General features: G+C 36.2%; 2 protein-coding genes across 3 annotated transcripts in view; one reads left to right on the plus strand and one right to left on the minus strand.

The window, feature by feature from the left end:
• LOC106871336 (transcription initiation factor TFIID subunit 5) overlaps positions 1-3241 on the minus strand; it is a 19525-nt gene extending 16284 nt beyond the window's left edge. The window contains exons 1-3 of the mRNA XM_014917736.3: positions 3100-3241; positions 1145-1257; positions 312-390 (exon numbers count right to left, since the gene is read on the minus strand). Coding sequence (XP_014773222.1) covers positions 312-390; positions 1145-1257; positions 3100-3207 — 300 coding nt within the window. The 5' untranslated portion in view covers positions 3208-3241. The remainder of the gene's footprint in view (positions 1-311; positions 391-1144; positions 1258-3099) is intronic.
• A 57-nt stretch (positions 3242-3298) lies between these two features.
• Positions 3299-24649, plus strand: LOC106871319 (fidgetin-like protein 1). Of its 2 annotated transcripts, none has more exons than XM_089358933.1 (20): positions 3299-4453; positions 7014-7163; positions 7958-8043; positions 8722-8775; positions 9628-9710; positions 10311-10449; positions 11022-11372; positions 12569-12639; positions 14283-14414; positions 14500-14609; positions 14761-14820; positions 15368-15461; positions 15966-16066; positions 17153-17232; positions 18256-18326; positions 20171-20332; positions 21294-21349; positions 22066-22229; positions 23169-23269; positions 24375-24649. In XM_089358933.1, the coding sequence occupies exons 2-20, from the start codon at positions 7015-7017 to the stop codon at positions 24501-24503; spliced, it is 2193 nt and encodes a 730-aa protein (XP_089215059.1). In that variant the 5' UTR covers positions 3299-4453; position 7014; the 3' UTR covers positions 24504-24649. The 2 variants fall into 2 exon arrangements, with proteins under 2 accessions (XP_089215059.1, XP_089215058.1); XM_089358932.1 differs by having other exon boundaries at positions 3299-4019.
• Positions 24650-25259: the final 610 nt, after the last annotated feature.

A 25259-nucleotide genomic window follows, 5' to 3' on the forward strand; every position in this document is an offset into this window, starting at 1 on the left:
AATTACATGGTTCCAGGTTCAATTGCATGGCATCTTGAACAAGTGTTGTCTTATAGCCATGTCAACCCAAGATCCATGGGTGAAACAAGTCAGACTAAAACTGTGCTCAATCCTATCAGATGAACAGTTGCTGTTATTGGATGGTGGTTGACTGGTCTTACACTCCCACCAGACTGTTTGGTACCTTTAGTGGAGGCCACTCTGTTGGAAGCATGCCGAACTAGGCTTTCAGCATGAGGATAACCTATCAGTAATAGTTTCTTTAAAAAAATAAAAAATACAAAATATAAGACATGAAACAAAAATCTCACCTTATGAACATCTAAACAAGATTCAATAAAATTCATCAGATCTGTATAATAATCATCATAGAGGGTTGGATCATCCTCACTATAAACAAAATAAACAGATTATCCATTAATTAATGTTCAATATAATCAGGTCTTGTGTTGACATGATAATTAAAACAAAAATTGTGAACAAACAAAAGATTTTCTTTTCTGTGCAGGTGACATGTAAAATACACCATTTCGAGCGTGGCCGTTGTCAGTAAGACATTCGAGCGAGATCGTTGCCAGTGCTGATGGACTGGCTCCTGTGCAGGTGGCACGTAAAGTACACCATTTCGAGCGTGGCCTTTGCCAGTACCGCCTGACTGGCCTTCGTGCCGGTGGCACATAAAAGCACCCACTACACTCTCAGAGTGGTTGGCGTTAGGAAGGGCATCCAGCTGTAGAAACTCTGCCAAATCAGATTGGAGCCTGGTGTAGCCACCTGGTCCACCAGTCCTCAGTCAAATCGTCCAACCCATGCTAGCATGGAAAGCGGACGTTAAACGATGATGATGAAGCTGCGATAAACCAAACAAGTGTATAGGGAATGGTGTAGGAGCCTCTGCATGGTTGCACAGCAGCTAAATCTCACATTTACAGTTTGCAAAACAAAAATAAAAAAAGAAAAAAGGAAAGGGACACATTTGGTAAAGTGGCCTTGGGTGCACACTGCTTGAAAAACAAACAAACAAAAAAACAACAGCAAAACTAAGAAAAACAAGATTGCCATTCCTAAAATATTTATGACCATGCATCTGCTCAACCAGGACTGATCCAGGATTAAACAACAACAACAAAAAACATACACAAACCTTTTATAGGCAGCCAAAGCATGGGACACTTCAGACTCACTTGGTTCTGCACTTTCGATTTTAACATCTTCATCTTTAATGTTAGCTTCTTGGCGAAGAAGGGATTCTGTACTCTAAAACGAGTGAGAAAAGGACAGATGTTTTGTATCACCAGGATAGGTTGACTAATTTTATGAAATGAACCCATAAATTAGTGAGGATTGGAAGAAAAAAAAAAAAAAAAAAAAAGAGAGATTTGGTTGCTATTTATAGCAACAGACGAAGTGACCATGTAGTGGTTCCTTTTTAGCATCTGTGTTTTACCAAATGGCATGGGCAGAGCTGTGTGGGTAAGATGTTTGCTTCCCAACCACCTAGTTTTGGGTTTGGTTCCCTTGCTTGGCACCTTGGGCAGGTGTCTTCCAATATAGCCTCAGGGTGCCCAAAGCATTATAAGTGGATTTGGTAGATCGAATTTGAAAGAAACCTGTTGTATATGCATGCATATATATATATATATATATATATATATATATATATACACACACACACACACATATATATATATATACACACACACATATATATATATACACACACTATGTGTATTTGTACTGCCTTGTGTTGATTGATGCTATAGTTGTATGAGTGTCACCATCATACAAGCAATGTTATTTGTCTCCAATCGTTTTTGGAAAAATGTCCAGTAATGGAAAAACATTACTTTGCTTGCAGAGAAGTGACGGTCTGCTTGATCGGTGCTGTTCTGGGATTAAATAACAAGTAATCTTATTCTTAAAATAAGGTTACGTGCAATGGGATGAGCTGAGACGTTTCGGGAAATAGCCTTTCATCAAGGAAGAGAAAAGTGTTGAAAGGTCGACGGTTATCACCGTGACTACTGACAACACAATAATGATGGAGCCGTACATGACAGATTCATTTGAAAAGGAGTTTCTTATAACACTTTATTAATTTATATTTAGTGACTACAATAAAAATAAGGGAGCCTCCACAAGGTCTTTTGATTTGCAAGAAATAGCAGCCAGATCTCCCTTCCTGCTATCAAACTCTTAGAAAACGGAAGGACACAATGCAGTTTTAAATACCCTTAAAAAAAGGATGGCCATGGTTAGGATGGCTTTAATTATAGGTTTGGCCGATCTGGAGACACAAAAGTAATAAAAGAAGATAATCGCGTTATATTCCATCGATCAGCTTCATTCTCAGCCCTACAAGAGCAATATCTGAAACGCCAGAACTCTTTAACTGCTTTGATATTTTTTACCAAAAGAGACAATCATATTTTCTCGGACTCTAGATATTGTTCAACACTCGGTCAACCTCGATCCAGGCGTGACTATCCACCCTCTCATTAGGTTAAGTATATTACAAGACTACATTAGTGGCCTTTGTTTTTTAAACAGGGTGTGTATGATTCGAGGGAGACCAGGTTGCGATTTCTAGTAAACCGATCGACAAAGCAGAAGTTCCTTTGTTGGTGGCATAACTACAGGGTTTTACCCCCCAGACTTTGTGACCTCCCAAAGTCTGTGGTGGAAACAAACTTGACTTGCCCAAACTGGCATAACTACAGGGTTTTACCCCCCAGACTTTGGGAGGTCACAAAGTCTGGGGGGTAAAACCCTGTAGTTATGCCAGTTTGGGCAAGTCAAGTTTGTTTCCACCACATATTTAATAAAGATAACGAAAACGAAGTCTAAGTGTACCTCATTAATCATGAAAAGAAAATATAATAATAAAGTGCGCCAGTTTTCCCATTTAATTTTCTAAATATATACCTGAGTAATTATTTTAAAACTAGGCAATATTTAATTATTTGCCAAATGGTAATCAACGGTTAATTATTTACAACAAATTGGATTTAACTCACAAGTACAACGGCTGAATTTTAACAATATTAAAAAACAATTATTTAAAAACTTTATATAGATTATTTTTGTTTTGGCCATTACCTTTAAATTGCTTTTCCGCAAGAATTGTAAAACAGCTAAAAGGGTTTGTTTATCAAAATTCTCCGGCTTCTGTGCATCTACACTATCATTAACGGTAGTGCTTGCCATTATTACTGAGCTGCACTGAGACAATCTCAACACTGAGCTTGCGCAAACGTAGGCGGCTCTTACTTCTGGTAGTCCCGGTCTTTTTTTCTTCCGTTTGCTGAAGCGCACATTTAACATTTTACAGAACGTATTTCCCGGGACGTTCCCATTTTTTTTTTCAACTAATATAATAACCTAGGCCTTATGTAAGGAAAGCTTTATATTACTCAGAACGTAAGGAGCAAGAAGGCGGCGAACTGGCAGAATCGTTAGCTCGCCGGGCGAAATGCTGAGCGGTCTTTCGTCTGAGTTCAAATTCCGCCGAGGTCGATAAATTAAGTACCAGTTACGCACTGAGGTCGATGTAATCGACTTAATCCGTTCGTCTGTCCTTGTTTGTTCCCTCTATGTTTAGCCTCTTGCGGGCAATAAAGAAATAAGAACGTAAAAGTCTAAAAACAAGCAAGGACGTTTAGAACAAACTTATGAAAATGCTTTAAGCTGGCAAAAGGTCAGCATCGCTCATAACCTTTTCTTAGTCTTGAAGACCGAAGGGACGAAGTTATTCTTAATCCAGAGACCTGGCTTAAATGCTTGCAACATAGTTAATTATATCGGAATTTAATTTTCAAAAACAGAGGAGGGTGGGGGTCACACATGTAGTCCGACACATCACATTTCTCCCAAAATTTCAAGTTTTATTTTGTAGATATGTATGCGACATGTGTCAGTATGTATGTAAGCGCACCCATCAATTTCTTTTTTTTTCTCATATTAAGTTCCACTTTTCTGAAAGTTACAAAGAAACAAAATCAGGTGGCGGGCACATTTGTGTAGGTATGCCTATACATAAATATATTTTGTTTCTATCTTCCTCGCTCTTTTTCTTAATCTGTCAAGTTATTTTCCTTGCTCTTTCTTTCTCACTTTATTTGAGTTTCTTTTCTTACAAATTTTCTCTGTATTGTGTTTCTAGTAGATAGAAACATAAACAGAGAAATAGATTAACAGAATCTGCGAAAGACAGATAGATAAAGAGAGAGAGAAGAGAAAGATACTACCTGGAAAGAATGTGCGATAGATATATACAGAGAAAGAGAGAGAGAAAGGGAGAGTGAAGGGGGGGGGGAGAGACTGTCATCCGGCGGAAATATTGAAACTGCGGGAAATACAGTCAGTGTTTACTTGTTGGACATATACTGGAAAGAAAAGAAAACTTCATAAAACTGTTAAACTTTCTTCAAAGTGAATGATATTGCACAAGAAGGTAATATAATGTAATGATGATATAATTTCAGCGAAATAATACTGTTTAGAGTTATGAACAATCTTTGATTTTAATGTTATGGAATACACATGTTTATGCTTTTGCTTAGCCCGGGTCAACTTTGATTGAGTAGACTTAGGATTTAATGTATACCAGCCATGGTTACTTCGTTTTTCTCTCGAGTATTGCTTATCTAAGACTAATTTATTTAATGTGTCTCTCTCCTTTTAAGAGGGTAGCGTATAGAATAAGCATGATTTCACTGTTATTTCTTGCAAGTCGATTTATGTCATCGCTCATATATATATATATACATATATATATATATATATATATATATATATATATAGGTAATTTTTCAGATTAACACCCGCACGATTTTTACTAGGGTGTTAGAGTTACTGTTAGGGTTTTAGGGTTAGAGTTTGGGTCAGGGAATTCCGTCCTTAACCGTAACCCTAGTGAAGATCGTGCGGGTGTTAATCTGAAAAATTACCTATATATATGGTAACGTTTCAACTGATAAACGAAACGTGATAAACGAATAAGCTAGATTTTAAATCTTTGGTGATGATAGTGTATATTTGTATTTATTGGATCTATTTTAAAACGGGGGCCACATTTTTCATTAATGTTTTATGTAGTGTTTTTGGTACGGAAAGACTTTCAAACTTCGTATACTTATCTATTTTGTGTTATAGAACAGAAAAATATTTTTGTATTCGAATTTATTTCATGTAAAAAATTGTCTTATTTCGATAATTTCAACCAATCACTGACAAGTATTCAGTTGTTTATATTTACTCCTTTGGCTGATTAAGCGGTGTAAAGCGTATTTAATGTCCATACCTTCGTTTTATTTGCTTTTTTCATTTTAAATTTGCTTTAACCCTAACCCTAACGTTAGGGTTAGGGTTAATTGTTTCAGAATCGTTTGTTTATGTAGTCGGCACTTAATGTATATCGGCTGAATGGACGTCAGTGATTGGTTGAGATTACAGAAATACGACAACTTTAACATGGAATAACTTATGGATTTCTTTTTTTTTAAGAAGACTAAGAGAAAAAGATGTTTTATATGACACATTCTACCAGTGTTCCAAGTTTCAAAGTGTTTCGTTAATGAAAAATGTGGCCCCCGTTTTAAAAAAGATCCTATTTATTTTATTTGTGAATTTATACTTTAAAATTCTATGTGTGTTTTTCTACATTCATTTCGGCAACCAGGATTGAAGTTACGAAGTTAGGAATTACATTGTAAAATAGTATTTTTCTTCATCTTTCCATCGTAATTACAAAACCACTGTGAGTTGAAGGTGCAGTGGCGCGTGTGGCCGCCATCTTGGGAAGTGCCATTGCGCATGTGCAAGGGATTTGCCGTCAGCGGAAGTACCCGAGCACGCATGCCCAATGCAACAGGTGGAGAAAAAGCAATAGAGTTCGCGCTTTTTTCTCTCTAGCAGCGGTGGCGACAACACGTATCTCTTTTCTCTCTAGCAGCGGTGGTGACAACACGTATGTCTCAACTCGACCCCGACATGTGGTCGAAGCTTCTTTTGGTATTCTAGCGGCATGCCTGTTCACCCAGGAACAAAACGGCTCTACACCAACCTAGAATAAACTATGTTCTGTTGTTACCGTTATCCCTCGTGTTGTTGTATTTCTGGATTTTAATGATTAATATAAGAACTGGGAAGAGACGGCCGAGCCGTCATATCTCATCCAATTCTTATAAAGGTTTTAATCGCCTTAGTTGATCGATTTATGAGATATAAAAACAAAATTGCTATATTAGAGGAGACTGCGAATCAGGTTGTATTTATTAAGGGAAAACTCAAATGAAGAACAGTTAATATAGCAATTTACTAGAAATAGTTATGTCCGAGAGAACTTCGCAGGTTCTTATTTTAGTTCCCCTATATAAGTCCTTTATGTTATCATCAGCTCCTTACTGTCATGTTGGGGTCGGGGTTCAAACTGTTGTGCATAACCTTATGGTTCTCCAAAGATGGGAGTTGTCCAGGTCAGCCCTGATCAAGCAGACCGTCTTTCTATTTACACAGGACTGCATTGTCCAGTTTGTTCTCTACTTTTTGTAAGTCGGTAAGATGTGATTTGAGGGATGTTTGGCTGTAATTTCTAGCATAGGGAAAGTCCGTAGGCTAGAAATTACACAATGTTGGAAAATTGATATGTTCTACAAAAAAAAAAAAACCCCCAGAAATGCACTAAAAGACATGTGAAGCAGAATATTGATTGGTATAACAGATATGAATTGAAAGATGTAGTCGAAGTATCTGGATCTTCATATTCTAGAATAAAAAAGTTTTTATCCTATAAGATTGCAGCTTAATGGTTTCACATACTTTAACCAAATCCGTCTTGTGGAACTGTCCCTAATCAGCCTTGATTGAGCAGTCCATTGGCATACAAGTAGTCGATTAAGAGACCTAGTACTTGGTCAACAGGTGATGGAACCTAGCCAGAAAACTGGTTAAGTGCTCTGATTTGTTTCATCTCTCATGTGTTTAATGTAATTTTTTAAAATTTAATTTTTCAGAATGGAGTTTGATGAGCCACATGCCTCTTTCCTCAGCTATTACCAAAAACTATATTTTGATGACAAATTACAGAATGGCACTCCATCTGAAAAAGCTGACATTCTAAGAAATCTTATGGTCCAAATAACTCTTGCTGCCAGGTCCAACTTGTAAGTTATTGCGTGTATTTCTTATGTTTGAAAAAATAAATTTTTTCCTCTTTGAGATATCATCATCATCTATCTATGCTGGCTTTGGTTGGATGGGTCTGCTGAACAGCATGTTACTACTTACCTTGATCTTTTGTCATCTCAGTTATCAAGTCCAATCTTCCAAGATTTGACCTCACCATTTCTTACTGTGTCAGTGATCAGGTTATAGATGTACCATGAATATTTTCAACACTTCAGAGCAACCATTATTATCAAAAACTGAAACAATTTTGAATATATTGTGTGTTGTAAATGGCTCTCTGTACACTTTTATGATGTAATTGCTTGCAATACCTTTAGCTCTGATGGCATGATAAAATGTACCAGCTTGTAGCTGCGTGATTCAGAAGCTTACAGTCTCAAGTTCAGTCACAATGTCTGGCACTTTGGGCAAGTGTTTTCTGCTATTGTCCTGGGCAGAAGAAATTTTTGTTTGTGAGTAGATTTGATAGGTAGAACTTGGAAGACGTGCACCCTTATCATCACATCATGTGATGGTTGTTCATTTCCAGTCTTTTGTGAAAAGACATGTTTGGCCATTGGGAAATATTACCAAACTTGGAAACAAGTGAGGGTTTATAATAGGAAAAGCATCTGGCCCTAGAAAATACCCTAGAATTTTCTTTTAGTAGTATTCTGCTCTGAATCACATTTCACATAAATAATTATGAATGATAAATCACACAAGATTTATATAAAATATACACATTTGAAGTATGCTAACATATCTTTCTATGTCCTTTTCTTTGTAGAATATCTTGTGAGGCTGCTAAAATGTTACTGGCCGATTATAACAACAAATATGTGACAATTGTGGATAATTTTGATGCCACTCAAGGTAGTATGTTTCAGATATTATTCATTTTGCATAATTACTCACAGAGTTACAGTTGGTTGAGTTTTTGATTATAGAATTACATCTTGCTTGGTATATTGGTCTACCAGATGAAATATCTTAATGTGTATTCTGTAATTAATGCTGTACTGTGTCCATGACTGAAGGACAGTCTCAGTGACTCACTCCACCTTAGTGTGTATAGATTGTTGGTTTTATTGTTTAGCCACAGACTAGCCCTGATTGTTCAGACCTCCGATGAAAGGCATCTGAACTGTGATGATTCAATCCATTTTTTAAAAAGCTTTGTGCAACTGGGACTCAAATCATCCAATGTGCCCTCTTTTTAAAAACAGTTGGTGTGATATGAGGGAAATTTCTCTGCTTGTTGCTAGTGAAGTCATCATATAAAAGCTTGCACTTGAGCTTATCTTGTACTTAGTGAAGACATACTTTGGAATCCTTTAAAAGCTCAACAGTCCAGACTATGTAGCTATAAGCAGACACCATAGGGTTATATAATTCTATGTTGTTATTTAGCTCCAGATAACCTCTGCACATTGTCAATCTGCCAATTTTCACTGACAAGGCGTGTTTTGATGTGGTTGAAAATACAAATTTTTGTATATCATTATTTTCCCTTCATTAACTAATTTTTCAATGTTAATGGAATCTTTTCAGGTTTGAATAATTTTGCTGGAGGAGCTCTTCATCTTTGCAATAAAAATAGAAATGGTAAGTTCTTTTTCAAATTTTGTTTCTTTTGTTTGATCCATTGATTTAAAAAAAACAAAATATTATTATAGGTGTAAATATAGGTCAATAGGTATTTTGATTTAAAATAAGAAATGCAATTGAATATTTGTTTGGCTTTCTATCTCAAACTTTATCACATCTGTCAATCTACTACCCATCACCACCATCATTATTCACTGTCATGTTTTGTGTTCTCAAGTAAAGGAGATAAAAGAGTAGCAGACAATAATAGGGGAAACATCAATAACAATAGGTCCCAGAGTCTGTTTCCAGAGGTGCTCTGGAAACAGACTGTCATAGCTCTGAGGATGAGATGACCAGAGTGGAAGAAATTGCCTTGTCCTCAACATCGAAGGCTGATAAAGAAGTAGAGTACCAACATACATACATCATTGTTTAACGTTCGCTTTCCATGCTGGCAGGGGTTGGACGGTTTGACTGAGGACTTGCAAGCCAGTGGGCTGCACCGGGCTCCAGTCTGATCTGGCAATGTTTCTACAGCTGGATGCCCTTCTTAACGCCAACCACTCCAAGAGCATAGTGGTTGCTTTTTACGTTCCACTGGCACGGGAGCCAGTCAGCGGGCACTGGCATCAACCATGTTCGGCAAAATGTTTTGTCCAGTGGTCTCCCTGTTTCACCAATCCAAATAATTAAAATTGTTAAAGGCCAGAAATTTGATGAGAAGGGTTAGTTAATTTGATCGATTCCAATATTTTACTACTACTTTATTTTCCTAACCCCAGAAGGACGAAAGACAAAGTTGTAATGTTAGTGGTAGAAGCAGCATCTGTAGTAATGAGGATTATGATGATCTAATCTTAATTTCAGATAGCGCCAACTGGAAATCTTCACTAACTCCTGAAAATGTTTTAGATATGGAATGCCTTAAGCAAATTATAAAAGAATCAAAGGTTTGTCTTTTAGTATTCTGTAAATATTTGCGATTCTTCTGTATTTCATATGTAATGAAATTATTCCTGATTTCTTTTTTACCATTCTGTATATCTTAGTAATCGTTGAATGTTCTATATGTACCAGTGATTCTTCAAATATTGTGGTAAGAAACTGTGCTGGAGAAAACCTGTCCAACCCATGCAATCATTGAAAAATGGACTGCAAAACTTCCGCCCCCCTCCCACCACCCTTTTCCTTACATTTTTTTATTTTTCGACACAAACCCCACTTTTCGGCTATGGGGAATACGAATCTGCAAAAAAAAATTGGCAAAAATCAGCATTCTTAAATTACCCAACCATTTCCTTCACTTTTTTACATTTTTCAGAAATTTTTTTTTTTTTTTTTTCAAAATATGCGGAAAAATATGGAGATTATGATTCTGAAAAAAATTTCCAAAAATTTTTGTAAAATTTTTTTAAGAATCTTTTTTTTTACTAAATATGCAGAAAAATACGGATATTATGATTCAGACAAAAATTTCAAAACATTTCTATAGTTTCTAACATTTCTATATTTGCCGTAACAACACTGTCTCTTATGTGATATATTTCTAGGAATCATCTGGAAGATTCTCTCAGCCTCCAGAAGAGAAACCATATCAGTCTGTTTCCTGTAAAGAATTGCTAATACCTTCTGAAGCAGTAAAAGGCACAACTTCAACAGTGAACCATTCTCTAGATAAACTTTTAACACGTGAGTATATGGTTTTATAAGGCTGATGTAAATTTTTTATATTTATGTAAATTATGATAATCTTAAAATATAATATAATCCCCAAACTTCAGATCATATCCTTTTTTTTCTTCTTTTACCCTTTTTCTGATTTCAGTCATAAGACTGTGGCCATACTGGGGCACTACTTTCTCAGATAGTGAATTATATCAACTCAGGTGCTTATTTTATCAACTTTGGTCAAAGTAAATCTGGGAAGGATTTTAACTCAGAAAATAAGGGGATATATAACCAGATATCACAAGGGATTTTTTTCAATGTTCTGCTGTTTCTACCTTACCTGTTGCTGTTAATTAAAGATAATTTTTTATCAAAAAATAATCTGAGCTTTATTTTTGTACTGATAACAAAATTTTAAATTTTAAAAATGTAAATAAACATAAAACAAATAAATACAGGGCTTTGATGTAATTGACTAAAACTTGAAGAGATGGTGTCCCAGCTTGACTACAGTCTAATAATTGAAACCAGTAAAGGAATAAAAGATGAACCCATACATTATTTATTTTCTTTGTTCATTTATATTCTTTCAGATAAGGATGAAAATATACCGCCATCTGTTAATAATGTTAATAATACCTCTTGTTTCAAAACCAACAATGGGTTGTCTCAGAACCATTCAAATTTCAAGAAACAGACTGCATTCACTACAATTGGTCAAAATTCCAACTGTAATAACTTCACCAAAGACATGAAAACATCATCATCATCACCGTTCCCTGAACATAGAGACACGGTTTCTAATTTCCAGTTTTCTACCAAAAACCAAAGTAACCAGAATACTGTTGGAAGTTATTCTGAGAGAATGTTACCCGAAAAACCTGTTGCTGACCAACCTGTGAATCGAAGTTTTTTCAGCAAAAAGCCTCTCTTTTCTAAATCAGGTAAATATGATTTCTACTTATTTTTTTTTTTATAGAAAAAACTTATAACAGACTGAAATTTTTATTCAAGGAGAAATGTGTGTCCTGTCATGATTGTCATCATCATCATTGACAGTAGCAACATTATTATCCATCATCATCATCATCGTTTAACGTCCGCTTTCCATGCTAGCATGGGTTGGACGATTTGACTGAGGACTGGTGAAACCGGATGGCAACACCAGGCTCCAATCTGATCTGACAGAGTTTCTACAACTGGATGCCCTTCCTAACGCCAACCACTCCGAGAGTGTAGTGAGTGCTTTTACGTGCCACCGGCATGAAGGCCTGTCAGGCGGTACTGGCAACGGCCATGCTCAAAATGGTGTATTTTATGTGCCACCCGCACAAGAGCCAGTCCAGGAGCACTGGCAACGATCTCGCTCGAAACTCCTACAAAGGTCAGTCAGGTGGTACTGGCAATGGCCAGGCTCAAAATGGTGTATTTTATGTGCCACCTGCACAGGAGCCAGTCCAGGAGCACTGGCAACGATCTCGCTTGAAACTCCTACGAAGGTCAGTCAAGTGGTACTGGCAATGGCCACGCTCAAAATGGTGTATTTTATGTGCCACCCGCACAAGAGCCAGTCCAGGGGCAGTGGCAACGATCTCGCTCGAAAATCCTACGAAGGCCAGTCAGGCAGTACTGGCAACGGCCAAATTATGTCTGTAGAAAAATCATCAATGATCTTGCCTTAGTCACCCTAAACCTTTCAAACTATCTTCAGTTAATTCTCTCATTTAAGCAGTTTTTCTCATAACCACCATAAACATTTCAGATTGCTTCTGTTGCATTATTGTCTTTCATCAGTTTATAAAGCATTATCTGCTTTAAATACTTTGTGGACTGGTCTGTCTTTAGGAGGGTCAAAGCAGAAACTGAATTGGTGAATTCATATGATAACAACATAAATTTGACAATTGCTCAAGATTATGTTAATATCGACTGTTGTTATTCAGGTATTTTAAAATAACAAACAAATCTGTCCAACTTATAGATATCAGATTTTGGACATTGATTAGGGATAATCTTATTTGTGTGTGTAAGAGCATATGTATTTCTTCTCTTGTAATTGTAAACTACCACACATCCTTTCTAATTCAAGTAATTTATATTGAAAAGAACATTGATTTAATCTTTCATTTTTCTCTTGAAGTGACACCTGCAGAGGAACCAAATGCCAGTTTTGGTGCTAATCAGTTTCCAAATCGGAGAAACAGATCATCAGTATGTTCTTACCTTTATTGGTTCTCTTTATTATTCTTTTACACTTCTATAATTTAAGAGGCTACTAATCTTTTCCTAAATCACAATAATCCACACAATTTATCACTACCTTGGGTTTCCATTGTGTCAGCCAGATACAAAGTAAATCTCTCTGGATGAGATGTTGGTTTGTTGCAGTTAGCTTTCTCATTTGTTCATTAGTTCATTTAATGTCTGTTTTTCCATGCAAGCATGGTTTGGAAGGAAATTGATTTTGAGACAGGATTATAAAATGATCACGAGCTTTTCTTGTCCCTTACCTTCACCTATTTTTCAGGTAAGGGATTTTAATATTCCATACTTCGTTGAAAGTATAGAGTAACTGTTCAGAATGTCAACAAGGAAGGCCAACATCAACATTGCTTCACTCACATGGTGACAAATAAAATACTAACATTCATGCACATTCATCTGCAAACATATATATATATACACATGTACAAACTCACATATACTGTCGTGTATTGAAATCCTAATCAATATATAACGAATGCTGTACATTTGCTTAGATAATTAAAAACTGCCAGTCACATGGCATGCACGAGTTTTTTGTGAACTTATCCGTTTTTTTTTTGGATATTACAATCAAAATTAATGGGGACATGCAGTTGATTCCATCACTACAGGATTATGGCTGATGCTGTTACCCCTTCTCATACATTCTGCTGCTGGTTGTGCTTCTGCTACGGCAAGATAGAAATTCGCAGTTTACGGCTATTTGATCCTTATTCCTATACCTGTGCTAAGCAAATTACAATGGCATCACCGATAGGATCGACTTTCTTATTGAGGTGGCAAGTGTCGTGTATTGAACTCCTTAATCAATATATAGCATATACACACGACATGCTTAATATGGAACCCATCTACCACATTCTCTCACAATACCTTCGCTTTTATGATAATAATCTTTTCTTCCTTTCAGTCTTAATATATTTGCATTCCTTCCATTAATTATTTGCATTGAATAACACTCATTATTCAATGATTTCTGTGTTTTTTTTTACCCCTTAATAGTCAATCATATCAGTCATCAATCTTTCGATATAAATTTGACCTTTATTTCAAGTAGTTCTGAAGGTCTATAAGCTTTTAAAGATTTGTTCATTTATTCGGTCATGTGGCTGTGTGGTAAGTAGCTTGCTTACCAACCACATGGTTCCGGGTTCAGTCCCACTGCATGACACCTTGGGCAAGTGTCTTCTACTATAGCCTTGGGCCGATCAAAGCCTTGTGAGTGGATTTGGTAGACAGAAACTGAAAGAAGCCCGTCGTATATATGTATATATATATATGTGTGTGTGTGTTTGTGTGTCTGTGTTTGTCCCCCAACATCGCTTGACAACCGATGCTGGTGTGTTTATGTCCCCATAACTTAGCAGTTCGGCAAAAGAGACCGATAGAATAAGTACTAGGTTTCCAAAGAAAAAGTCCTGGGGTCCAGCATGGCTAGTCAAATGACTGAAACAAGTAAAAGAGAGTAAAGAGTATATTGGTTTAATATTTGTTTAGTCTTGGTTTGTCCTTTGTTTAATATTAATGTAATACATTTGATACTTTTCAAATGTGTGAGGTAAATAATCTTGTTTTCTTACTTTCCAAAGTTCTGGAAATCTGGTCATCACAACAGTAAAGGTGCCTCAGCTGCTGATGTTTATGATGATGATGATGATACTGAAAGTGATAACATGGTGGATAAAAGATGTAGTAACTTCCGTACTGCTAAAGAACAGTTGGTAAGTAAATGGATATGTTTTTGTCTGAATTATTAAATATATAATTGGGTTTGATTTGTATGACATATTCCTTTTTCAAAATTAGGTTGCCAACAATATGAAGAAATATGGTAGAGGAGGAAATAATGGTAGTAATGGTGGAGCAATGGGACCTTCATCTTATGGCAGTGCTGCAAGGAAATGTCTGGGAACAAGGTAATGTTTTGATCTAGCAGAGTTAACTGTAGTATCACAAATATTGGTACAACTGGTACTACAAATTTGTAAGTGTACTTGTATGTCTATATGCATTACATTTATATGTGTGTGTTTATTTATATATATTTCTGTATATTCTCTACAACAGACGAGGCCTTAACAGCAAATTTATCCCTCCTGTGCCCAACAAAGAAGATAATTATGACAGGTGAGTTTAATTTTTTTTGGTTTATCATTACTTATCATTTGGCACCTGGTCTGCTGGAACTAAGATACCATCAATGTCAGCCCCCACTCCTCTTTCAAACCACTTCTGACCTGCAGGTATTTTTAAAGGAGTTCACTGTGCTGTGAAAACATGGAGTAGATGCTCAGTGTATCCACTGCTTTAACTTTACATTTAACTGACCAACAAGGAAATCTCTGTGTGATCACTTGATCTTCTAAATATGGCAACCAAATCTCCCTCAGATCACACCCTACCGTATTAAACAAAGAGAAAGGCACATTAGATAATGAAATCCTGAAAACAAGCCAGGTTAGTGAGGTTGATTATAGGTCTGCTCAGCCAGGGCAGACCAAGGGCTAAACAACACCAGCAACCCTTAACAGGTTGTACTCTGTCTTATACTACTTCAGTTACTTATGAGGGAGTGTATAGATTATCTGCCAGTAATATAGGAGAAATGAGACCATGAAGGCAGTCTCAGACAATTGATTTCTTGTAATTCCTGTTATTTCTCTCTTTTTCTTAGAATGGCTGCTCCAAAGAATAATGAAGAAAATGAATTTATTGATGAGCGATTAAAAGGTCTTGATCCCAAAATTGTGGAGCTTGTCACTAATGAGGTAAGTTTATTGAAAGTTAATTAATGTTTGCTGACTTAGCAGAGTCATTAGAGTGTTGGATAGAGTGCTTTGCGATAATTTTGTCCTGGTTTCTTTGTGATTTGAGTTCAAATCTTACAAAAGTCAGCTTTGCCTTTCATCTTTTACTCATACTAACCATAGTGTTACTATTGAGTTTATTATAAGTGCAACCTAGCTTCAAAATCAGAAATGTTAATTTAAGTTCATGTGTAATACATTCTTAAACAAAAACTCTTCTTCAGTAACATTTAATCTTGGTTTCATTTGATTTATATTCATTATAGAATACATAAATTTTGATCAAAGTAATCTAACCACCATTTGGTTGTATCTCTGCAACCTAAATGAAAGAAAGTTTAAGTAAAAATTACCCCAGTTAGATCCAGAATCTGGTATTATCCATAAAAGAGTTTGTTAAATTTAATTGCCACTGAGAGTGAAGAATATAACATTATCAAGATGGTGATTTTGATATTTTTTTAGATAATGGATCAAGGTCCTCCTGTAAGCTGGAATGATATTGCTGGACTTGAGTTTGCCAAGAAAAACATTCAAGAAATTGTTGTTTGGCCAATGTTACGACCGTAAGTAATTCTTATAATTGGCACCTTGGCCAAGTGTCTCTTACTATAGCCCTTGCTAACCAATGTCTTGTGAGTTAATTTGGTAATTGGAAACTGCATGAAACCTGTGGGGTATATGTATATATGTGTCTGCACCTATATGAATGTTTACACTCAACACTTTGGATGTTAAAGCTCTGAGTTATAAATGGTGAAGCATTGAGAAAACATGTAATGATCTAGTGTACTTTTGTCTAAAATGATGCTAGTTTTATTATTTAAAAGGAATAGTTTTCAGTAGGAAGAACAAAGTTTTTTGCTGTAAAGTTTGCTATATATATATATATATATATATATATATATATATATATATATGCTCACACACACAAATATTATGCTGTGAGAAGCAGCATTGCGAGCACGCCAGAGTTCTGCTTGTTGAGCAGTCTGTGATGCGCTGACGATTGAAGTAGAAGCTGCATTGTGAGCACGCTGAAGCACACATCATTCTTCTGTCTCGCTTGCCCACAAGGAACACTAATCAGAAGCATTTTTTTGTTTTTCTTCTAATGTGACTCTTGCTTTTTTTGAGGCATCCTATCGAAAATCTGTAATTGAAATAATCTTTAAAAAATTTACCTTGTTGTTTGCAAGCACTAAATATGGTATTTCAATACAAAAAGTTCCCACAACGCTAAAATGCACAATTATTTGCAATGGTATTGTAAGCACCAAATGGCACGTGGACGTGGACAGTTGTGAATGAGCATTTACATCTATAAGCACATGTGGGCGGAACGTATTTCGAGAAAATCGATATTCTATCAACCAAAAGTGCAATTGTGATAAAATGTAAATGATTAATGCAAACACCAGTGCACTGACAGGTAGCAGAAGGTAAAGGGCATTTCTAAGAAATATCACACTTAAATGCCATATTTAAATAAAAAGGATGTGCAAATTGAAAAGTGGACATTAAATGGTGATAATAGCATACACATACACCTAATCTCTGCACTCACATAGAGGCCTACACACCCCCATTATTACACAAATACATGTATATGTGCATAATTCTAAACATAATGGCTTCTCATCTCTTATTAGTGATATATTTACTGGTTTGAGAGGACCACCTAAAGGGCTCTTACTTTTCGGACCTCCAGGAACTGGCAAGACATTAATTGGTCAGTATAAGTTTTTTCTCTGTTTCCTTTTGTTTTACCAAACAATATCTTATACTTTTTTTTGCTATATCTTTCATTTCATGTCATTTTAAAGTTGCCTTTCTGGAAACATCTCCATACAACGACGACCTCACAGGCTGTCACATATGGTCCACAGGTAGTGGTAGTGAAAACTTAATAAGTGTCTAGTTAGCTTGCAGTGTTGAGTTCAGCTCCTACGGTGCATGTAGCTGAGAGGGGGAAGGTCCTGTGAACGACTGCCTTGTTTAGACTATTGTCAGGCATGCTGCGTGCTGACAAATATGATGAAAAATCTCCAGTTGGTGGCCCTGTAGCACAATGGGTGTATGAAGATCACTGCATCATCATCTTCACCATCAGCAGCAGCACCACCACCTGAAGAGACCAAGAATAGGTTGAAACGTGTTGTACCCAATAAAGTCTATTACACATTCCATCTATTTTATTAATACTGTTACTCTCTCTCTCTCTCTCTCTCTCTCTCTCTCTCTCTCTCTATATATATATATATATATATATATATATATATATATATATATAATACAGAAATAATTTATTCTCACATGCATGATGATGCTTAATACGATAGCATGAACAGAGTAAAGTATCCATACATTGCAGAAAAACTTGTTACTGGCCAGCCATGAGATTTGAACTCACATCTCTGTGATTATGCATCAAGGGCTTTACCTTTAAGCTAAACTGCCCAGTAACAAATTGTTCTGCAATTTTAGGATTAAATGTAGCTTTATAAGACACTAATGTTAAATTCAACTTATGATGAAAGTAGACAAAGTTTGCTTTAGAAGCGTTGAGATGTATTGAAAGATACAGAAATAATTTATTCTCAAACGCAGGATAATGCTAATAGAATAACATGAATGGGATAAACTATTCATATATTGCAGAAAAACTTGTTACCAGCCAGCCATGAGACTCAAACTCATATCCCTGTGATTATGTGTCAGTATATTTATATATTGTTTTAATACCACATTTCAGGTAAATGTATTGCCAGCCAGTCTAAATCAACATTTTTTAGTATAAGTGCATCTTCTCTGACATCTAAATGGGTAAGTTCGGTTGTTTCTCTTCTCTGATGTATTCGTTCAGCATATCTGGTTGGTTGGTTGGTTAGTTTGTTGGTTCAGCTGGTTTGTCAAATGATTGATTGTTGATTGATTATAAATTTGATTCAGGCGGCGAGCTGGCAGAAATGTTGGCAGGCTGGGCGAAATGCTTAGCGGTATTTCGTTTATCTTTATGTTCTGAGTTCAAATTCTGCCAAGGTCAACTTTGCCTTTTATCCTTTTGGGGTCGGTAAATTAAATACCAGTTGCATACTGGGCTCGATCTAATCGACTAGCTCCCTCCCCAAAAATTTTGGGCCTTGTGCCTAGAGAAGAGAATATATTAAGGCGGTAAGCTGACAGACTCGTTAGCACGCCGGGCGAAATGCTTAGCAGTATTTCGTTTATCTTTACGTTCTGAGTTCAAATTCTGCCAAAGTTGACTTTGCCTTTCATTCTTTTGGGGGTCAATAAATTAAGTCCTGTTGCGTACTGGGGTCGATCTAATCAACTGGCTCCCTCCGCCAAAATTTTGGGCCTTGTGCCTAGTGTAAAAAAGAATATTATTACTATTTACCATAAGGTGGTGAGCTGGCAGAATTGTTAGCATGCTGGGAAAAATACTTGGTGGCATTTTGTCTGGGTTCAAATGCTGCCAAAGTTGACATTGCTTTTCATCCTTTCGGGGTCAATAAAATAAGTACCAGTTGAGTGTTGGGGGTTGATATACCATATTTTAACATGTATAAAGAAACTCATGTATAAGGAACCTCCTAATTTTTGGGGTTTAAAATTTGTAAAAAAAGGTTTTGTAAGGGATTATAATACTATCCATGTATAAGAAACTCCCATATTTTTTTAACCTAATTTTTGACAAAAATGGGTTCCTTATACACATTAAAATACAGTAATTGATTAGCCACCACCACCACTCCCCTGTAATTGCTGGCCTTGTACCTAAATTTGAAATCATTGTTACTGTTCACCGTATGGCTTACCTAAACTGATGTCTGCAATATTCAAAGATAATGATATAATTAGGGTTCCTGCTAAGAAGCATATTTAGGGACAAGTTTGAAGCCTTCTTAGAGTTTAGCATAATAGGTAAATGCAGTTTTATATGTAAAGAAGTTACACTAGTTTAGCTACCTGTTTTCTCCTTCTGCTGCCCTTTTCCTCTGTTTTCATTTACACCCTTTTGGATTTCTTTTCATCTCCTCTTATCTTTAACCTATCATATCACCCTAGAGGGGTCCCTGTATATATTGACTATAATTATATATATATATATATATATATATATATATATATATATATATATGTATGTATCTACTAAAACTGTCATTTCTTCATTTATGAAAGCTCATTCACCTGCTTTACCTAATCTCTATTACTGTTCCAAACATATCCTTAAATATGCCTCTTAGTATGGCCCTTAATAGTATCACTGTTTTTGACTATTGAAGACATTAGCTTAGATATCAGGATATAGGGAACAGTAATAATATTACTATATGTATCACAGATAATGTTTGTATGTGTATATGTATTATATATTTCTGTGTATTTAGAATATATTTAGTTAAAATAGCTATCTGTATATCATACTTAATGTAAGGCCCAAAAAGGCTGAAATGTATGTAGCATTCTTGCTGGCTGCTGTTGGATCTATTCCTCCTCTCCCTCTGATATTTATTGTGTCCTTAACACAGCATATTCATAGGAGAGGTTATCTCAGGATGAATATGGTGGTAACTGGCCTATCAACAGTGTATACATTAAGTATGATGCGTAGGTGGCTATTTTAATTTGATACTGACTAAATGACATATACTGTTTGCTTTTAGGTTGGCGAAGGTGAGAAAACTGTCCGTACACTATTTGCAGTTTCCCGTTGTTATCAACCAGCTGTGATCTTTATTGATGAGATAGACTCCTTGTTATCTCAGCGTAGTGACAATGAACACGAGTCATCACGGAGAATCAAAACTGAGTTTTTAGTTCAATTGGTGAGGTTTCTTTTCAACTTATGTATTTATAAGCATATGTATGTGTGTATATGTGTGTAACCGTTGCCTTGACAACATGTAATGATTGTAAATGAGCATCACTGTCATACTAGCAGTGTTTGTTTCCACCCTTCCGCAGGGAAATATTACCTTGCTTGGAAATAGATGAGGGTTGGTAATAAGAAAGCCATTTGACTGTAGAAAATCTGCCCTAAATTCCGTCTCATCCTTGCAAGCATGGGAAAGTGGACATTAAATGATGATGATGATGATTATTTAATATATCCTTTCACTACCATTACTCACCTGGTTCTGGCCATGCTAGAGCACATCCAAATTTCTGGGATGAGCTCTTACAATATTCATTGAAAAATTTCCAGACTATTTAACCTTATTTTTGTAGCTTCAGTTGCTCTTTTGTTTTGATATACCCTCCAGCCTTCATCATTGTCTTGGGGGAAATTTCGAACCTGGGTTCTCATTCCTAAGGTATTTTTAACCACTATGCCATATGCCCATGGGCATATGGCATAGTGGTTAAGAGTGCAGGCTACTAACCCCAAGATTCCGAGTTTGATTCCAGGCAGTGACCTGAATAATAATAATAACATCGAAAAATACCTTAGGGGTGAGAACCCAGGTTCTAAAATTCCCCAAGACACCTGATGAAAGCTGGAGGGTATATCAGCCAAAATGTTGTGTTAACAACAAATAAGATGAGGACAAATATCCATCAAATGTAAATAATGTACATAATTCCTCATCTCTTTAATGTAGAACTGTATGATCATTTGTATACAAGTGGTCTTCTCACTGACAGCTAGGCTTGAACTCCTCTATTGAAGGAACAATGTAACTAGCTTGTATTTTTCTGATATGAATTCTGTATCTTTTGGTTAATGGATCAATGAATATGTTTCTATAGCATTCCAGTTAATTATGGCTTTTTTTTTACCAACAGGATGGAGCAACTACTGATTCTGAGGAGCGGTTATTAGTGATTGGAGCTACAAATAGGTAAAGATGTTCAGATTGCACCATTTCCCCCAAATATTAGTCTTTGTCTCCAGACATCAGACTCTGTTTCAAGATATTAGACTGTGTCTTCAGATATTCAGCTGTGTCTCCTGACATTTACCTTCAAAGAAATTGCACTGATTCCTCAACCATTTCACTTTTTCCATAAACATGTAGTGACAGGAAGGGCATCCTGCTATATAAAATCTGCCTCAATAAACTTTGTCCATCCATGCAAGCATGGAAAAGAAGACATTAAAATGATGATAATGTTGATGGATGTTTCACTGTTGTTCCTGTCATACTGCTGTTTCTGAAACTGTTGTACTATTTTTCAGTGTATTGCACTGTGTCTTCAGGGGTTGTACTATTTATCCCCAAACAGGGGTTGTCCCTAAGCATTGTATTATGTCTCCAAATGCTGTTATATGTCCCCACACATTTTCACCAGCCCTTATAAACCCAATTGTTAAATTTTATTTTTACCCATTTCGCTAATGCTCATTTTATTGATGTGAGAATGATGAAAATTCAATTCTGGCAGAATTTGAACTCAGAACAAGAAAGAAACACAATAAGTGCAGCTTTTCTACTTCTGCCACCCACCCTACGTTTTCCTAATGATAATAAATTAATTAATTACTGTCTTGAAACAATGTAATTCTTTACGGGCCCAAAATGTAAAACTAAAGCTCAATTACTTCTTCATTTCTTAGACCTCAAGAAATTGATGAAGCTGCCCGAAGACGTTTCGTCAGGCGCCTTTATATTCCACTGCCAGAAAAAGAAGCGAGAAAGACAATAGTTGAGAACTTGCTGCGAGAACAACAACACAGTTTAACACCTGAACAACTTGATCAAATCTGTGACAAGAGTAAAGGTAATTTTCTAATATCGGTAAAAATCCTCCAAATTATGTGATCTATCATGTTTTCCACTCCATCTAACTTCGGATCAGAAAATGTTTAAACTATTGATTCTCTTTGTCACATTAGTGTGTGATGTAAACAATGTTTATCAATTTATTTTTTATTTTGTTTATTTCTCTATTATTGAGAAATAAACAGTGAAGTTGACATCAGCAAGATTTGAACTCAGAAACTTGAAATGCTAATTATAAGTATGGTAATGTATTCAAAGCTGTCATTTTCCTATCTCTGCTACCTTGATGTTACTTCAGTTAGTTGATATTAGTACAGAAGGGAGCAATGACATAGTAGGAAGTATAGAATACTAGGGTGGGGGAGAGAAAGCGAGGGAGATGCCAAGGAATATACATACCTTAACATTACTGAATCTAGAGCTGTTGATTTTATACAACTCTTGTGAGACTTAAGCTTTTCATCATCATCGTCATCGTTTAATGTCCACTTAAGGTCGACTTTGCCTTTCATCCTTTCGGGGCCAATAAATTCAGTACCAGTTATGCACTGGAGTTGATGTAATCGACTTAATCCCTTTGTCTGTCCTTGTTTGTCCCCTCTATGTTTAGCCCCTTGTGGGCAATAAAGAAATAAGGAACGTTAGCACGCCGGGTGAAATACTTAGTGGCATTTCATCCGTCATTATATTCTGAGTTCAAATTCTACCAAAGTTAATTTTGCTTTACATCCTTTCAGGGTCAATGAAATAAAATAAGTACCAGTTACGTACTGGAGTCAATGTAATCAACTTTCCCCCCTCCTTCAAAAATGCCAACCTTGTGCAAAACTTTGAAATCAATATGATCTGATTAGTTGCTTGATCAAATTATGTCCTGCTTGTCTATCTCTTTATTCTTCCATTTACCCAACCAATTATGTTTGTATTTTTCATGAAGGTTATTCTGGAGCAGATATGACTAATCTTTGCCGAGAAGCTGCTTTAGGTCCTATCAGGTCTCTCTCATTTGGAGACATTGAAAACATTTCTGCAGACCAGGTCATTATACTTTCTTGCTTTCTTTTCTTCTCCTTTTCAGTTTGTTATTTTTATAACTTTTATTTTTCTTTAGAAAAATTAAAATAACAGGTGAAGGCATGGCTGTGTGGTAAGACACTTGCTTTCCAACCTCAAGGTTCCAGGTTCAATCCCACTGCGTGGCACATTGGGAAAGTGTTTTCTACTATAGCCTCAGGCCAACCAAAGTCTTGTGAGTGGATCTGGTAGATGGAAACTGAAAGAAGCCTGTTTATATATATGTTTATATGTGTGTTATTTCTTTACTGCCCACAAGGGGCTACACACAGAGGGGACAAACAAGGACAGACAAACGGATTAAATCGATTATATCGACCCCAGTGCGTAACTGGTACTTATTTAATCGACCCCGAAAGGATGAAAGGCAAAGTCGATCTCGGCGGAATTTGAACTCAGAACGTAGCGGGCAGACGAAATACCGCTAAGCATTTCGCCCGGTGTGCTAACGGTTCTGCCAGCTCGCCGCCAAATATGTTTATATGTGTGTGTGTGTGTGTGTGTCTTTGTGTCTGTGTTTGTCCCTCTATCACCACTGGACAACCAGTGTTGGTGTGTTTACATCCCCATAACTCAGCAGTTCAGCAAAAGAGTATACAATAGAATAAGTATTAGGCTTAAGCTGGTGCTCCAGCATGGCCACAGTGAAATGACTGAAGCAAGCAAAAGAATAAAAGAATAACAATATATATACATGTTTAAGGTGATAACATTTAGCTAATAATAAAGCGGTGGTGTTCATTAAACTGTAGCTTCATTAGATCATCATCATCATCATCGTTTAACATCTGTTTTCCATGCTAGCATGGGTTGGACGGTTTAACTGATGTCTGAAGACCTAGCGGCTGCACCAGGCTCCAGTCTAATCTGGCAAGGTTTCTACAGCTGGATGCCCTTCCTAACACCAACCACTCCAAGAGTGCAGTAGGTGCTTTTTTACGTGCCACTGGCATAAACAGATGGTGTGTGTGTTAATGAATTTTCCTTTTATTTCTAATTTTCTAATTTAATTTATTTAATTTACTTGATTTATTTCTAATTTTCCTTTTATTTCTAATTTGTTATTTAGGTTCGACCAATCCAGTTTTCAGATTTTGAAGATGCTTTAATACATGTGAAAGCAAGTGTTTCTCCCAAAGACTTAGAAGGATACATCATTTGGAACAGTATGTTTGGCAGTGGTGGCAGATCTAAATGAAAGTGTTTTAAATTCTTAAATAATTGAGTTTTATTCCAATGGTTTTAATTTACATCTGTCCAATAAATTGAATAACACCGAAAATAAAACCGGTTATATTTTAAGTTTTAAAATATTTTTATTACGATAAAGTCTCTTGGTTCTAATGGTAGTTGTTGTTATTACTAATCATCACCATCACCATCATCATCATCATCACTTAACATCTCCCTTCCATGCTGGCTTGGGTGGGACAGTTTGACAGGAGCCGGCCAGGTAGAGGCCTGCATCAGACTTCTGTGTCTGGTTATATATGCATGTGATATGATATTTACCATGTTTGTGCTCATTTGAATGTAGGAAGACTTATTGCGGCAGCAATATTCTTGGGAGAAATTTCTCCTCTCTGGCAACATGTAAAAATGCATCAGGCTATGAATGACATCATTGGATCATGGGACATGTTTCTGTGTTATGAATCATCATCCACGAATGCTGAATTCATCATTCATAGCCGTATCTGAATGGGAGTTCTAATGTATGAGAACAGTGAACAGCAAATTTACTGGTTTATCTGAAATTGTGTTATTTCAACCAATTTATGTTCATGCCAACAAGAGGGTGCCCCTCCATGGTACATCGATCTACATTGTAATGTATCAAAACAGCATTCAAATCTGTTTTCTTCATATTCTAACATTTTTTTCTGTTAGAAAAAATGGCCCATATTTTCTTAGTTATCTTGCAAAACTATTTTGTATATCCCCACTTTTTTTG

Source organism: Octopus bimaculoides, chromosome 10, assembly GCF_046866305.1.
Source record: "Octopus bimaculoides isolate indiv1 chromosome 10, ASM4686630v1, whole genome shotgun sequence".
Taxonomy (NCBI): Eukaryota; Metazoa; Mollusca; class Cephalopoda; order Octopoda; family Octopodidae; genus Octopus; species Octopus bimaculoides.